This window comes from Callithrix jacchus, chromosome 6 (assembly GCF_049354715.1).
Source record: "Callithrix jacchus isolate 240 chromosome 6, calJac240_pri, whole genome shotgun sequence".
Lineage (NCBI taxonomy): Eukaryota > Metazoa > Chordata > Mammalia > Primates > Cebidae > Callithrix > Callithrix jacchus.
In genome coordinates, this window is record NC_133507.1 from 2,271,828 (window position 1) to 2,287,195 (window position 15,368).

The window sequence follows — 15,368 nt, forward strand, 5'->3', positions numbered from 1 at the left end:
AGCTGCAGGGAGGGAACCCTTGCTAGCCGGCTGCTGTAACTTCTAGGTGGTTAGTTTTAAGCACTTGGCTGACTTGTGGATTCTTCATTGAGCTCCTTGGGTGAAGTCCTCTCTCATTGCTCCTCTTACACCTCGGTGTGTGCCATGTACTTGCAGCCTTGAGGTGCACGTGAGGCTGACCCTAGTTCCTGCTTGACAGAGTGCGCTGGGTGGGCCGGGGTCTGGGATGGAGACCAGCCCTGAGTCGACACTTGGGCTTTCTTTTTCTCCTGGAAAGGTCGACAAAGATTTTATTCCTGGACTCATGTACATCCGAGACAACGAAGCCACCTCAGAGGAGTTTGAGGCCATGAGCCTGCCCTTCACAGTGCCGAGCGCCAGCGGCCAGGACATCCAGCTGAGCTCTAAGCACACGCACATCACCCTGGAGAACCGCGCAGAGTACGTGCGGCTGGCAATAAACTACAGGTGGGTGGTCCTCTGTCTCTGCTGCACTGACGTGAATAGCAGAAGTAGCAGAAGATGGTTGCGTGGACATCTGTGTTTTCAGGGGTGTCATACACAGGGAAGTCATGGATTTGGCTCCGGCTGTTGCTGAACTGTAGGTATGAAGCTTATTTTGTGATCAAGGTCAGTATTTATGCTCCAAACTTCCAGGCTCTAATCAGAATACCAAGAGCAAGAAAGTCTACCCCTTTGGGGGCACTGCACCTGGACAGGCCACTGTTTGTGCCCCTGTGTGCTCTCTTTGTTGGCCTCCCTGGGACCGGGCTGCGTCTGCTGTCTCAGTCCCTCCAGGTGGCTTGTGTGACACAGCCTTTGCCAGGTGTCCAGGTGTGACTTGCATAGGCCTTGCAGTGCTGGCAGGCTTGGGAGGTCAGCACCACCACCCGCAGCTTCCACCGCTTGTCCTGTGTTCTCTGGAGCACCTTCAAGTGTCTGGATGAGGCCCCCTGTGGTGGGCGGGCCCTGGGGGCTCTGGTGGGGGTGGTCCCGGCACGTGTCCTGCGTGGTGCTGTCCCGTATTGTGTCTGCTGCGGGTCAGCACGGTGTCTCAGGCTTGGGGCAGAGAGGCACGTCTTTCCCTCTTGGTGCTGGCTTCTCCTGGAGTGTCCTGTGGGTGTTGAGGGTGGTGCCTTGGGGTGTATGTAAGTGACCATTAGGCTGCACTGCGACCACCGGACGGGATGAACTCAGTGTCGGGAGAAGCTCTGCAGTGCTGGGCCACTAAGCACGCGCTGCCTTCTGAAGCTGTGCCTCGTCCTCCCAGCTGGGAAGTGTGTGGCCACAGGGCTGCATGCTAAGGACTGGTGTGAGCAGGACAAAGTCAGTGTCACTGAAGACAGAGTGTAAAGTGAGTTTTTTCTTCCAGGCTCCATGAATTTGATGAGCAGGTGGCTGCTGTTCGTGAAGGGATGGCCCGCGTGGTTCCTGTCCCCCTCCTCTCTCTGTTCACTGGCTATGAACTGGAGACAATGGTATGCTGACCCCCAGGGTGGGCCGCCCTGGAGCCGCCTTGTGCCCGCTGGCCCACCAGTCAGTGTCACTAGTTAGTTTCTGAGTCAGAACCTTGCCCTGTGTGTGTGTCCCCCCAGGGACCCCAGATATCCCCCCACCTCAGGCAGGCCTTGGTGTGTGGAGAGGGAGCGTGATGGAGTCTTGCTGAAATGGCAGGGTGGGAGGCATCACATGGCCCTGACAGGCATCTTCCCGCAGGTGTGCGGCAGCCCTGACATCCCGCTGCATCTTCTCAAGTCAGTGGCAACCTACAAAGGCATCGAGCCTTCCGCGTCACTGATCCAGTGGTTCTGGGAGGTGATGGAGTCCTTCTCCAACACTGAGCGCTCTCTCTTTCTTCGCTTTGTCTGGGGCCGGACGAGACTGCCCAGGACCATCGCCGACTTCCGGGGCCGAGACTTCGTCATTCAGGTAGGCTCTCGGCTGGCTTGTCAGCCTGGGCTCATGTCAGCCGACGTGGCCAGCTCCTCAGCAGGGTCCCACAGCACACAGGAAAACAGGCCTCTGGTGTCTTCCTGGAAATGAAAATGCAAAACATCCAACTTCTCTGATGTGAAGGCTGAAAATGTTACCATTACCTGTTTTTAAAAAACGTATCTGGCCATCTCCAGAATACACCACTGCTCTGTCAGGCCGCTCTGGATTTCAGACACACACATGTAAAGCACTCATTCAGTTCTCTGGCTGAATTAGGTGAGTCACTAAGTTACATGCTATATACCGAGAACAATGAGGCTGCTCGTCAGATTGAGACAGGAGTTTTGCTGTGGGTTCCGACTCTTTGGGCCAATGGTCAGAAACAAGCTCGACGGACCTGCTGGGTCACTGAGAGGGATGGCCTAATGCCCCCTGTCTCCACTGGGACCCTCGCGGCAGTGCCCGGGCGGATGGATCGATGGGATCCACTGCTCCCGGCACGCGCCTGGCACAGCCTGACCTGCATCTCTGCCAGGGTTAGAAACGTGGGTGCCTTTCAGCGCCACCGTGGAGAACGTGTAGTTTTTTATCTTAGAGGGTCGGTAATTCTTAGTTTTTGTTCGTAACTCTTGCTCTTTCCGAGTATCTTAGGCTGTAGTGGCCAAGGCTGGGCTGGTGGACTCGTGAAGAGCTCCCTCCGCCAGCCAGTCCACCCGTGTCCGCAGGGCCCTCTTCCCGGGGTGACCTTGGAGAGCGGTGTCTCCGTAACAGGATGCTGGTTCTTACTCCAGGTTCTAGGGTTAGGTGCTGCTTGTTATTCTTGAAGTTGCTCAGGTGATGTTTTCTGCTACTTTGTTCTTAGCATAAAATATGGTTTTGTGAGAATGAAGAGTCTAATGAGCACAGTAACGCAGACCGCAGTTGTGCTCAGTCTCTGACCACTTCATTTTTCTGCTCAGGTGTTGGATAAATACAACCCTCCAGACCACTTCCTGCCCGAGTCCTACACCTGCTTCTTCCTGCTGAAGCTGCCCAGGTATTCCTGCAAGCAGGTGCTGGAGGAGAAGCTCAAGTACGCCATCCACTTCTGCAAGTCCATAGACACAGATGACTACGCCCGCATCGCGCTCACGGGGGAGCCGGCCGCCGACGGCAGCAGCGACGACTCGGACAACGAGGACGTGGACTCCTTTGCTTCGGACTCGACGCAGGATTATTTAACAGGACACTGAGGCGGGGAACGTCCTTGTGATACGAGAGCCTGAGCCCGGCGGTGGAGCGCGCACTGCTGTGGAGACTCGAGAAGCACCAGCCGAGCGGAAAGAGCCGGGTGGGAGGAGGGTGGAGAGACCGACTGCCCCTGATGGGAAGGACAGGAGGGTCTGCCTGCACGCATGGAACACTGTGGACGCTCGACTTACAAGGGTCTTCGCACCCGTCATGCTGCATTACGTGTAGGACTGCGTTGACTCAAGTGTGTAAATGTTTCTATGAATACCGAATTGCAGCAACCCCAGAAATGAATAAAGCCTTTTTACTTGTGGGTGCAATCCATTCTTTTCTTTCTTCTTTCAAGTGTCATGAGTCGTCTTGATTGTATATTGGAAATAACTGTGTAACAAAACATACTACGAATATTTCAATGAATTTTACCCTGAATCTGTTGAAAGCCTTTTGAACATTAAATGATCAGCATTACTTGAACGCATCCCGAGGATATTTAAACCAACATGAAAAACTGGAAGGCCATTCAGTGTCCCCTCTCCCACGTGTCCGATTCCAGCGTATGTCATCTGAACTGAGGCCTTTCTGTGGACAGCGTCGTAACTTCTATCATGGAAAGTGTACTATATATAATGTTTGTGTCATGTATATGCCTAAATTTTAATTCCCTATAAATAAAACATCTGTCATAAAAGTGTAGGCTGAGTTTTCTTAACCAGTTAGACTAGCACCAGTGGGTGTGCTACAACCAAAACATGTTAGTCCTTGATACAGCCGTAGTTAAGATTTCAGCCAAGTATAGGTTTTGTTTATGACAAAAACCAACCTCAAGTCAGAAGGAAGTGCTCATTAGGAGAAAGGAAGATTCCAGGGGATCAGCTGGTGCCAGGGCTGAAGGCTCTGGAGCCTCAGGGGTTCCTCCAGCTCCCTCCCCAGCCCTGTCTGTCTGCACAGCCTTCTGGGCTGAGTCCTCGGTCCAGGCAGCCGTGGTGTAGGCTTTGGGCTGCTTGTGTATGGCACGCACTCTGCAAAGGGTCAGACTGAGAACAGGCTGGGAAAACTGGCTGACAGGTCTAATGCATTAGAACTTGAGCTGAACAGGATGAGGTTGAGGCAAAACTACGTATTTCACGTTGGGAGACAGTTTATTCAGGGATGCAGTGTATAACACTGGCATAGAAGATCCTAAGAGGGAAAGGGTTCTCTTTTTTTCTTTTTTCCTGAGAAGCTCTCCATGGCTGAATTGGTAAATGCCAGCATCAAAACTTTCAGAAGGTGTCCTGGTATTGCTTTCGTTAATATCACCAACCCTTTTGTAGTCAGCTTTTGCTGCGTAACAGAATTGCCCCGAAGTTGTGAGAAGCACACGTGTGCCTGGCTTGGCTGGCTTCAGCTGAGTAGCCCTGGGCCTGCGGTTAGGAGGGGCTGGACTTCACGCCTCTCCTGGCTTCGGGCGTGTATGTCATGCTGGTGACAGGTGGAAGAGGGTCCAGAGCTGCACTGTCCCCTCCACCCACTTTCCATTGGCCAACCCCCACATCAGGCTGGCAACTGCCTTCTGCCTCTAGAAGAACATGGGTTCTCTGAGGACGCCTGGGCTTCCTGAGGCCCCTTCAAGGTGTCCATGAGACCCTCCCTCTCCTACTATATCTCTGTGAGATCAGATTTTCTTCACCTCCTTCCACCAAGACATTTGTTTGATGTACGCTGCACAAACAAATGAGAATTCGGCTGTTGTCTGTGAAAGCAAAGGAAAACCTCCACCCAGAAGCCTACGCTGCCAAAAGGAAAAGGGTGAGCTTGGAAACAGTCAGGCTGCCTTCCATTCTGCGCCTAAATGGGCCTCTCTCCAGGTGCCTCCCCCACCAGACAATGTAGAGTCACAGCTCATCGCTCCGTAAGAGACTAGAGGAGACTGGAAACTGTCCGTCCGCCCATTCCCAGACCAGTGCACATTTGGCTTCTTCCTTGACTCGAGGTTGGGTTTATCTGATGTTACGTGCAGATCTGCAGAGCAGAAGATGAATGCATCAACTCTTCCTCTGCGCCCTGCGGTCCCTGGAGCACGTGAGCCAAACGAGTGTGTGCCCGCTTGTCTGATTTTTCCTACCCTTCCTCCCTTTTGTTCTTTGCTCCTTCCCCTCCTGCTTTTTCCCCTTTAAATATTGAAACCTTCAAAACTCTCTGGAAAAAGTTCTGGACACAGATCCTGCTGTGGCTTGTGGCGTGTTCTCAGCTGTGGGAAAATCAACCTCTGAATTGGTTGAGGCCTGTCTTACACACTTACTGGTTTACACTTCCACTAAGCCAGACAGAGAGACTAATCATAGCGTCAATACCATTCTATTTGTTTTTTGAGACGGAGTCTCACTCTCGACCAGGCTGGAGTGCAGTGGCATGATCTCGGCTCACTGCAACCTCCGTCTCCCGAGTTCAAGCCATTCTCTGCCTCAACCTCCCACGTAGCTGGGATTACAAGCACCCACTGCCACGACCGGCTAATTTTTGTATTTTTTGTAGAGACGGGGTTTCACCCTCTTGGCCAGGCTGGTCTTGAACTCCTGCGATTTTGAGGAGTTCAAAATCGTACATTCCAACATGTGTAGTACTGTTTCTATGTGCAGCAGTACATGGTACTGTTTCCTTGCCTCAGAAAACATTAGGTTGGGCATAAGTTCCAGCATGAAGCATTAGAAATTCTAATTGCAGTTAGGATCTTATGTAAAGAAACAGTACTACACATGTTGGAATGTACAATCTAGTACTACACATGTTGGATCCACCCGCCTCGGCCTCTCAAAGTGCTGGGATTACAGGTATGAGCCAACGCGCCCGGCCCTCACTATTTTTTTTTTTGTTCTGGAAAATAATTTTTCAAAATTGTGTCCATGTTCACAAGTCATGGGTTTGCTTTTGTTTTAAATGTATTCAATATATTAAATTTTTTCAGTTGTAATTTCCAATGCGATTGATAAAACACAGATGAAAACTATTGAAGATCCTGAGAGCTTTGCAGAGTGAGCTCTCAGGATCTTCAATAAAATTATAAAAGAGTCCTGAGAGTGAAGCTGTTATGCCAGAGTGAGGTGGGCTGCAGCAAGGCCAGGCCCCCACACGGCGGCCCTGCGGGGTGGGGGGGTGTCTCTGCTTTCTGCAGTTAAAGCGGAGGCCTAAGTGTTCCTTTTTTTTTTTGAGACAGAGTTTTGCTCTTGTTACCCAGGCTGGAGCGCAATGGCGCGATCTTGGCTCACCGCAACCTCCGCCTCCTGGGTTCCGGCAATTCTCCTGCCTCAGCCTCCCGAGTAGCTGGGATTACAGGCACACGCCACCACGCCCAGCTAATTTTTTGTATTTTTAGTAGAGATGGGGTTTCACCATGTTGACCAGGATGGTCTCGATCTCTTGACCTTGTGATCCACCCCCCTTGGCCTCCCAGAGTGCTGGGATTATAGGCGTGAGCCACCGCGCCTGGCCCTTTTTTTTTTTTTTAAACTGAAAGAATACTGGAGGGCTATTCTCTTACACCACTTCATTCCTACTCAAAAAAAGAGAAAAGAGGGGTGGTGATTCTCATGGCCACAGCTTCATTTTTGCACAAGAGGACAGTTCATGTCATCTTTAGTGTAACTTTTCACTCTCATCCAGCTTCTGAAGCCTGAAGTTACACAGCTGAGTTTGACGGAGAAATGTGTGCAGCAGAAACCATTAAACTGGAAAGACAGACCCATGTGTGCTGGGAGTGGACACTTCAGTCACAGTGGCCGTTGTTTGCAAGCCACAGCGGTGAATTGGGGGTGAGTTGGGCGGTTTCCGCCTCGAGTTTGCTTTTCTGCTGATGGCGGTCAAGTCCAGGAGCTGGAGTGGGGGCCAGGTGGTGGAGCCAGCAGCCCCACCCAGAGTGAGAAGTGCGCCTCTGGGTGCTCCAGACTCAAGGGGTTTCCAGCCTTCACACTGCCCTGGCTGCAGTAAGTGCAGACGAGCTGTTTCCGCTGTACTTTTCGGAATTCCAGACCCGCAGGAGCTGGGAGCTTGATAAAATGCTTGCTGAACCAAGCCAGCTTCAGGCAGGAGTGGATCTGCGTAGGATCTGCGGGCTGAACCACGGTAGGAACGGTAGGAACGGGCAGAGGCTGGGGACTGCACACTCTGCACAGCAGGTGGCCCTGGGGACCGCTGGGAGGGTTTCTTAAAGGGGAGATGCAGACAGATTTCCCCTGAATCAGGGCGGGAGGCTGGGCTGGGAGGCACTTTCTTCTCTCTGTATGCTGTGGTCTGGGGAGGCAGCACCTCCCTGGCCTCTCAGGCCTGCCCAATTCTGAGGCCTTCTGACTTTCCTGGACCATTGTGGTGTGAGTAACAATTGCCGTCCAGGGCAAGAGGCCAAGGGTGCCTTCACTGGGTCAGCTACAAACATAAAATATGCACACACACGTACACAAAAGCCACACTGCTTTCCAGCCCTCTGCCTCGAAGCAGCCACCTTTGGCTTTCGTGTCTGATTCCAATGATGCTGCTGTTTGCCAAGAACTTTTAGAGGGGCCTTATTTTGGGATTTCCTTCTGGGATTTCCCGGGCCAACCAAGAAAGGTACAATTCTATGATCAGATCTTGTTTGGGAGCCAAATCTTCATGCTCAGCTTAAGAGAAACTACGTCACTTCTGAGGCTGCCCCCGATCACTTCTAACGGAAGCGTGGTGCCCCTTGAGGGCATCTTTGGCCATTGATGCCATCTGCAGGCAATGCTAACTCTCCAGCACCAGGAAAGGAAACCCCATCTGGGCCTGACTCCAACAACCAAGGGGACTGACTGACAGCACATGGCAGTGCCCGGTGTGGGTGTCTGTTGCCCCACAGCTGCCCCCAGGGCTGGGACACATAGATTTGGTTGACCTGAGCCAGTCCCTGGCAGGGAAGTGGAGTTTGCTCCATAACTGTGGCCACTCAGAGTCTATCCCTGGAGCTGGGGTAGGGTTGCTCCCTCCCCAGACATTCAGCAGTTACAGAAAGATCTGTGACCTGTGAGACACAGGGAACCGCATGCTTGGCCGCAGTGCCTGCCCGGCTGGCGTTTCACAGACCTGCCTGCCCACCAAGAGCCTTCTGCCTGCCCAGGGAGCCTCCCCGCCCCTGTGCCCCTGAGCCTTCCCGCCCTGGGACAGTGTCCTCAAGGCACTGGGGGAGCAAGTGCATGAGTGAGGATGAGATGGCATTTCTGGGACGGGACGGGTGCATCAGTGGTCACAGGCTCCCTGGTGCCCTCATCCCACAAGGATGGGGTCATCAGGCTGCTGGCCAGCTATGTCCACACCTAATTCACGAGGTGGTTTGAACCAACATGTCTGCACACGCTACGGTGAAAGTGGCCTCAGAGATCTCAGGCTCTCCTGCAGTCAGACCCCTGGCTGGGAACCTCTGTGTCCCGGAGTCGGCCATGCTGAGAACATCCTCAGTCCCTGCTCCCGACCCTGTCGCAGTGTAAAGTGCTTTGTTATAAGGCAGGAGACCTCTCTCAGCTCTGCTGTTACGCTGTGGATGGAGCCTCTCACTTCCTGCCAACCCCTGTGCAGGGCCTGGCCACTGCAGCTGTGTGTGTGTATCTGTGTGTATCTGTGTATATCTGTGTCTATGTATCTGTGTGTGTCCATCTATGTATCTGTGTATCTGTGTGTGTCTCTGTATCACTCTCTGGATCTGTGTGTATCTCTGTATCTGTGTGTCGGTATATGTGTGTGTCTGTGTGTGTATCTGTATGTCTGTGTGTGTATATAGCTGTGTATGTCTCTGTGTCTGTGTGTATATCTATGTATCTGGGTGTATCCCTGTGTATGTGTCTGTATGTATCTGTGCATGTGTCTGTGTATCTTGTGTGTGTGTATGTGTATCTGCATATCTCTGTGTGTGTCTGTGTATCTATATCTCTGTGTGTATCTGTGTCTCTGTGTGTCTGTATTATCTGTGTATCTGTGTGTGTGTGTCTCTGAGTGTATCTCTGTGTGTGTTTCTGTGTCTATGTATCTCTCTGTGTCTGTGTATCTGTGTGTGTGTATCTCTGTGTGTTTCTGTGTCTATCTCTTTGTGTCTGTGTATCTGTGTGTGTGTCCATGTATCTGTGTATCTCTTTGTGTATCTGTGTGTATCTCTGTGTGTATCTGTGTCTGTGTATCTCTGTATGTATCTCTGTGTCTGTATCTGTGTGTCTGTATCGTGTGTGTGTATGTGTATCTGCATATCTCTGTGTGTGTCTCTGTGTATCTCTGTGTATCTATATCTCTGTGTCTATCTGTGTCTCTGTCTCTGTATTATCTGTGTATCTGTGTGTGTGTGTGTCTCTGAGTGTATCTCTGTGTCTGTGTATCTGTGTGTATCTGTGTGTGTGTATCTGTATGTGTGTATCTCTGTGTTTCTGTGTCTGTGTATCTCTCTGTGTCTGTGTATCTGTGTGTGTGTGTCCGTGTATCTGTGTATCTCTTTGTGTATCTGTGTGCATCTCTGTGTGTATCTGTGTCTGTGTATCTCTGTATGTATCTCTGTGTCTGTGTGTGTATCTGTGTGTCTGTGTATCTTGTGTGTGTGTATCTGCATATCTCTGTGTGTGTCTCTGTGTATCTCTGTGTCTGTGTATCTATATCTCTGTGTGTATCTGTGTCTGTGTTTCTGTGTATTATCTGTGTCTCTGTGTGTGTGTGTGTCTGAGTGTATCTCTCTGTGTCTGTGTATCTGTGTGTATCTCTCTCTGTGTGTATCTGTGTGTGTCTGTGTATCTTGTGTGTGTGTGTTGCAGGAGGGACTGTCAGCAGGTGTGACCGTGGTGCCCTGGCCTCCGAGCGGCCGCTGGGAGAGCTCTGAAGGAAACAGAACATTCACTGCGCCTGTCCCATTCTTGTTCTTTTGTGTAGGGAAAACCTGTCCGCGGTCCTGGGCCGCCATCTCGGAGGTGAAGCTGGAAGCCGGCCCGCGGAGAGCGCTCTTGGGCCGTCTTAGACAGGGCTGTTCTTTGCCCGCCGGCTCCCAAGGTAGGATGGGGGGTGGCAGTCGGGGGATGGGGCGATGGGGCGATGGGGGTTGGGGGAGGGGGGTGAAGGTGGAGGTGGGGGATGGAGGTTGGGGGTGGGGGATGGGGGTTGGGGAGGGAGATAAAGGTGGAGGTTGGGGTAATGGGGTGGGGGGATAGGAGTGCGGAGGGGGCGCGGTGGGCGTGGCCGAGTGGGCGTGCCGTGGGCGGGGCCGGGCCTGGGTGGGACCCGCTGCGGGAGCGCGGAGCTCCCTGAGTTCTCACTTCGAGGCCTGCGCTCCGCTCACCATCCAGAGCGGCTCCGACCTTAAACTCACTCCTGGAGAAGGATCGGCGGGTGCGCAGGTAAAGGGCAGGTGCTCCGCGGTCAGGAGGGAGGAGGCGAGGAGCCGGCCTCGCCTGGGACATGCAGGGAGGGTGTGCACGGCCCGGCTGAGCTGAGCGGCGGCTTAGAAGCCAGCCAAGTTCCCCTAAGGGTCCGGGTGCACCGAGGGCCACGTCCACCTGGCGCGGCTGAGTCCGCCCGGCCTGCAGCACAGCAGCTGCCCCCAGAGCCCCCCGGCTCCCTGCCAGGCTCCATCCCAGGAAAATTCTAGCCGGGTGGGCCGTGAGGTCATGGGTGGGGAAGTTGGGAAGCGTTTGGACAGCAAATATTCCACTTGAACTCCAGGGCAGCGTCTGGCACTGCGGGGCCTTCCAGCCGTGAGCCGCGGTCAGGCGCTTCTTTAGAATGGAATGCACTGGAGTGAAAACACTAAATCCCTCAAAGCCGCTTCTCTTTACTGCGGTCACACACAGTGAAATAAGTGGGCATTAGTGCAGCCAGCCCTTCTCCAGGACGCAGTGTGGAGCACAGGCAGGCTGCTGTGTGGGCGCCCTGGGTTTGCAGACCCAGGCAGGGGCCGGGGCCTCAGAACAAGCGTCCCGTGCTCCCTTCCCATGGGGTGAATCCGAGCCTGGGGCCCGGTGGTGAAGCTCCCAGGCGACTGTAACGTGGGTGCACGTGGAGAAGCGCTACTTAGAGCAATATCAGTCTACAGCGGGTAGATTTAGGGCGAGTGATTCTGAGGAAAAGAAACCCCAGGCTGTTAGCAGTTGTCGGCCGCTGCTCTCTACCTAACCAGCTGCTCTTAGCTTGCCGGGTGACCTGAGCTTCGCGGGCGGGGCGGGCATGGTGTCTGCCATTCAGGACCCTGGGCCGGGGCCAACCAGGGCAGGGAGCTGGGCACTGAACGCATCTAGAGATCACTGTCTGTCATGGAGGAACTGAGGATTGAGCCCGAACACAGAGGTGGAAGCGCCGAGCAGAGGCTGCGAAGAATTGCACAAAAGCTGCTTGTTCTGCAAACTGAGTTCACAACACTTGAGTGTAGCTCACACCGGTGTAACGTGGTTTAGGACCATAAGTTCCTAAAGTTTCATTACCCTGATGAAAAGCAAATGCCAATACTGTTCTGGTTTTATAAGAAGACCACAACCTCCAGCCCTGGGGCAGCTGGGATCTGAGGATTTCGGGAATACCAGGAAGGGGGAGGCCCTGGCTGTCCTGGAAACCCAGCAGCATGACACCTGTGTTACCTGGGTCCCGTTTCTGTGCTGGAGTGGCAGGCATCAAGGAGAGGTTTTGAGTTTGAGGCCATATGCATTTTGGAAATCACTGTGGCTGGGTGGTGGGGAGCAGCTGGGGGGTCGAGAAAGCCACTGCCAAGGCGTGCCCACTGAGTGTGGTTGCCAGGCCGGGGCAGGGAAGCACTGGTGAGTTGTAGGGGGGACTCCCAATGGGTGATGAGTCATGGATGGTGGGATTAGTCACCAGGTCCCCTGGGAAAGGCCAGGTGTGGCTCTAGCGCTCTGGGAGTTTGGGCCCCTTTATGTCTAAGGACACAGGAAAGTAGATGGACACAGTAGTTTGGGCTGCAGAAAAGAACTCAGGGAACACCTGTTCACAGGTGAGGATGAGGTCTTTTGGAAGAGGAGAGAGACAGGGAGGCTTTTAACTGCTAGTAGTGGAAGCGGGGCTGCAAGGGAGGTAAAAGCTACGAGAGGGGAGGAAAGCTCAGAGCTTGGAGACCAGGGGCAGGATGGGTGGGGGGTGGGGTGGGGGGCGGCTGGCCCAGTGCGCGTTCCCCACATGCTGGATATGCCAGGAGGGACTCCACCAACTGGATTCCTCTGCTGCTGGGGGCCGCAGGCCGGACCAGCTCACTGGCTTGTGGTTCTGATTTGGGGTTCTGTCACTGACCTGCAGACAGCCGGCTTGTCGCGGGCTGTGGCTCTCGCGCCCTCCACGTGGCGGGGTCCCTGCGAGTCCGACCCTCGGGGAAGTGGGCGCGGGCGCAGTGCCCTCGGCCCGGCCACCGCTGAGGCGCGGCGGGGGCGCAATCCGTAGGGAGGCGGGAGCCTGGGACTCGGTTTCTAAACTTGTCTGCAGGACGGGCGAAGGGACACCGAGCTACAGCGGCACAGCCCGGGCCAAGCAGCCGGCGGGGGGGACAGAAGGGGGGGTGCTTGAGGCCCGGGCGCGGCGCGGAGGGGAGTCCTGGCCCGCGGCTGGGAGCGGGACTGGGCGGCGGCGTCCCCGGGTGCGCGTTTGCTGGCGCGGCTAGTTCCTCCCGGAGAGGTGCGCCTGGCCCCGGGGGTCCTGCGAGCGCGACCCTCGGCAGAGTCCACCTGCGGCCGCCCGAGGCCTCTCCCCGCCCCCTCCTCCCAGGCTGGAAGGAGGCGGCCTCTTTCAAACAAGAGCAGAAAACCTTGGAAAGCCGTGATGTTGCGCTTATCGTCCTAGAAACTTTTAACCAAGTTCACATGTTGCAGAATGCACCTGAAGGCACAGACGGTCACACGCGCGGCCTGGGTCCGGGCCCGAAGTTGGGTGGGGGGACTCGTCTGTCTCAGCTCGGGGCGGGCTGGGGAGGAAGCCGACCCCGGACGGGCTTCTTCAGGTCTTCTTGGACGTAGGGCTTCTCCTGCCCGGTCCCTGGGATCCGGGAACTAGAAAGAGAACTTCAAATGCAGCGGTCACAGCAGCGATCCAGGGGACACGGCAGGGCTCGAGAGACACGGCCACGCCCCCAACTCACAGCCACGCCCCAGAGACAGACTGTCTCCAAAGGCAGGCCACACCCCTGGAGACACGGTCACGCCCCGGAGACAAAGCCACGCCCCAGAGACGGACCACCTCCAAGGACAAGCCACGCCCCCGGAGGCACGGCCACGCCCCGTAGACCAAGCCACGCCTCAGAGACCGACCACCTCCAAAGACCAGCCACGCCCCTAGAGGCACGGCTACGCCCCCACTCGCAGCCAAGCTTCAGAGACAGACCACCCCCAAAGACAGGACCACGCCCCAGAGGAAAAGCCACGCCCCAGAGACACAACCAGGTCCTGTAGGCATGACCACGCCCCAGGCACAAGCCACACCCCCGGAGACACGGCCGCGCCTTGGAGGCAAAGCCACGCCCCCGAGACACGACCACGCCCCGGAGACAAAGCCACGCCCCAGAGACCGACCACCTCCAAGGACAAGCCACGCCCCTGGAGGCACGGCCACGCCCCCACTCAGCCAATCTCCAGAGACAGACCACCTCCAAAGACAGGACCACGCCTAGAGAAAAAGCCACGCCCCGGAGAAGCAACCAGGTCCTGGAGGCACGACCACGCCCCAGGCACAAGCCACACCCCCGGAGACACGGCCGCGCCCTGGAGGCAAAGCCACGCCCCGGAGACAGAGCCGCGCCCCGGAGACAAAGCCACGCCCCGGAAACACGACCAGGCCCCAGAGACAAGCCCGGCGGATAAGGGTCCCGGTATGGAACCCGGTCGCCCCCCGCCCCCTTGGGAGGGTAGGTGTCAGGCCACGCCCGGCGCCGCGTCGGGGCCTCAGTCCTGGCGTCGGTGCCTCCCCCGACCCGGCCCTGGCGCGGCTGCGGGAGGCGGGGCTCGGGCAGGTGCGGGTGTCCGGCGCGCAGTGGAGGCCACGCGGGGGCCTCGGAGGGACGGTGCTGGCGGCAGGGGCGGCGGGAGGGCCCGGGGCTGGTAGGGTCCGAGGCGGGGCGGGCCGCAGGCAGGGAGAGCGCAGAGCCGGCGCTGGGGGGCGGCAGCGGCCGCACGACCTCTTCGGGGCTGGCTGTGAGGATTGGAAGCATCTTTTTTTTTTTTTTCTAAAAAGCTACAACCATGTGTGCTTTCTGAAATGTGGTGACATGTCCACTTCGGTGTGAGTCTTGCTTGGAAGGAGGGGCCTGAGTGCCGTCGCGGGGCGGGGCTGGAGGGTGGGCCGGGGCTGTGGGTGTGTCTGGGGCGGCCGGTCACAGGCCCCGTCCCTCTCCGCCGGCTGCAGGTGTCTCCGCGGGCGGGAGCTCTACCCAGGGTGGCCCTGACCTAAGTCAAGGGCATGGGCCCAATAAGGCAAAGTCAGGCTGAGGCTGCAGTTCCCGTGAGAGTGTAGCCACAGGCTGGGGCGAGGGGAGGGTCGCCCCAAAGGGCGGGCTGTGTGCTGGGGCGTGGGGTCCCCCAGAGGATGAGTTGTTAGGGTGTTGGGGTCCCTCAGAAGACGGTCTGTGTTTTAAGGTGTTGGGTCCCCCAGCGGAGAGGCTCTGTGTTAAGAGTATTGGGATCCCCCAGAGGACGGGCTGTGCACTAGTGTACTGGGGTCTCCCAGAGGATGGGCTGTGTGCTGGGGTGCTGGGGTCTCCAGGGGATGATGGGCTGTGTGCTAGGGTCCTGGGGTCCCCCAGGGGACGGGCTGTGGGATTGGAGTGCTCCGTCATCTGCATGAGAGGCGATGACCAGGTGGGACCAGGAGGAATTAGGGTGTTTGGAAGAACTGGATGAGGAATATGTGAGAAAGAGGGAGAGGTCTGCATGGGCAGAGGTCGCTGTTCTCCCAGGGAAGAGGCGGGAAGTGGGGTGGGATAAGAGCCCCTACTGAACCCCGGACAACCACCAATCTATCCCCATTGATATAAATTTGCTGTTTCGAGAATGCTGTATTCATGGGATTTGAGTGAATAGTCTCTTGGAACTTGCTTTTTTCACTGAGGGTTTTCTTTTTTTTTTTTTTTTTTTTTTGAGACCGAGTTTTGCTCTTGTTACCCAAGCTGGAGTGCAATGGCGCGACCTCGGCTCACCACAACCTCCGCCTCCTGGGTTCAGGCAATTCTCCTGCCTCAGCCTCCTGAGTAGCTGGGACTACAG

General features: G+C 55.7%; 2 protein-coding genes across 24 annotated transcripts in view; both read left to right on the forward strand.

Moving 5' to 3' along the window:
- HERC2 (HECT and RLD domain containing E3 ubiquitin protein ligase 2) overlaps positions 1–3,853 on the forward strand; it is a 206,450-nt gene extending 202,597 nt beyond the window's left edge. For 4 of the 5 annotated variants that reach the window (XM_035303531.3, XM_035303537.3, XM_078375669.1 and 1 more), the window contains exons 90-93: positions 278–468; positions 1,373–1,478; positions 1,717–1,929; positions 2,895–3,853. In XM_035303531.3, the coding sequence (XP_035159422.3) occupies positions 278–468; positions 1,373–1,478; positions 1,717–1,929; positions 2,895–3,167 (783 nt within the window). In that variant the 3' untranslated portion in view covers positions 3,168–3,853. Of the gene's footprint in view, positions 1–277; positions 469–550; positions 606–1,372; positions 1,479–1,716; positions 1,930–2,894 lie in introns of all 5 variants that reach the window. The other variant, XR_013536483.1, reaches the window with a different exon arrangement.
- Positions 3,854–10,042: 6,189 nt separating this feature from the next.
- OCA2 (OCA2 melanosomal transmembrane protein) overlaps positions 10,043–15,368 on the forward strand; it is a 431,394-nt gene continuing 426,068 nt past the window's right edge. For 12 of the 19 annotated variants that reach the window (XR_013536485.1, XR_008482351.2, XR_013536487.1 and 9 more), the window contains exon 1: positions 14,343–14,388. Coding sequence is in view for 6 of the 19 variants with exons in the window: in XM_054258174.2 (XP_054114149.2) it covers positions 14,375–14,388 (14 nt within the window). In the remaining 13 variants the exon portion in view is untranslated. Of the gene's footprint in view, positions 10,174–10,426; positions 10,518–13,930; positions 14,015–14,053; positions 14,389–15,368 lie in introns of those variants that run through there. The other 7 variants (XM_035306442.3, XM_078375671.1, XM_017973241.4 and 4 more) reach the window with 5 other exon arrangements.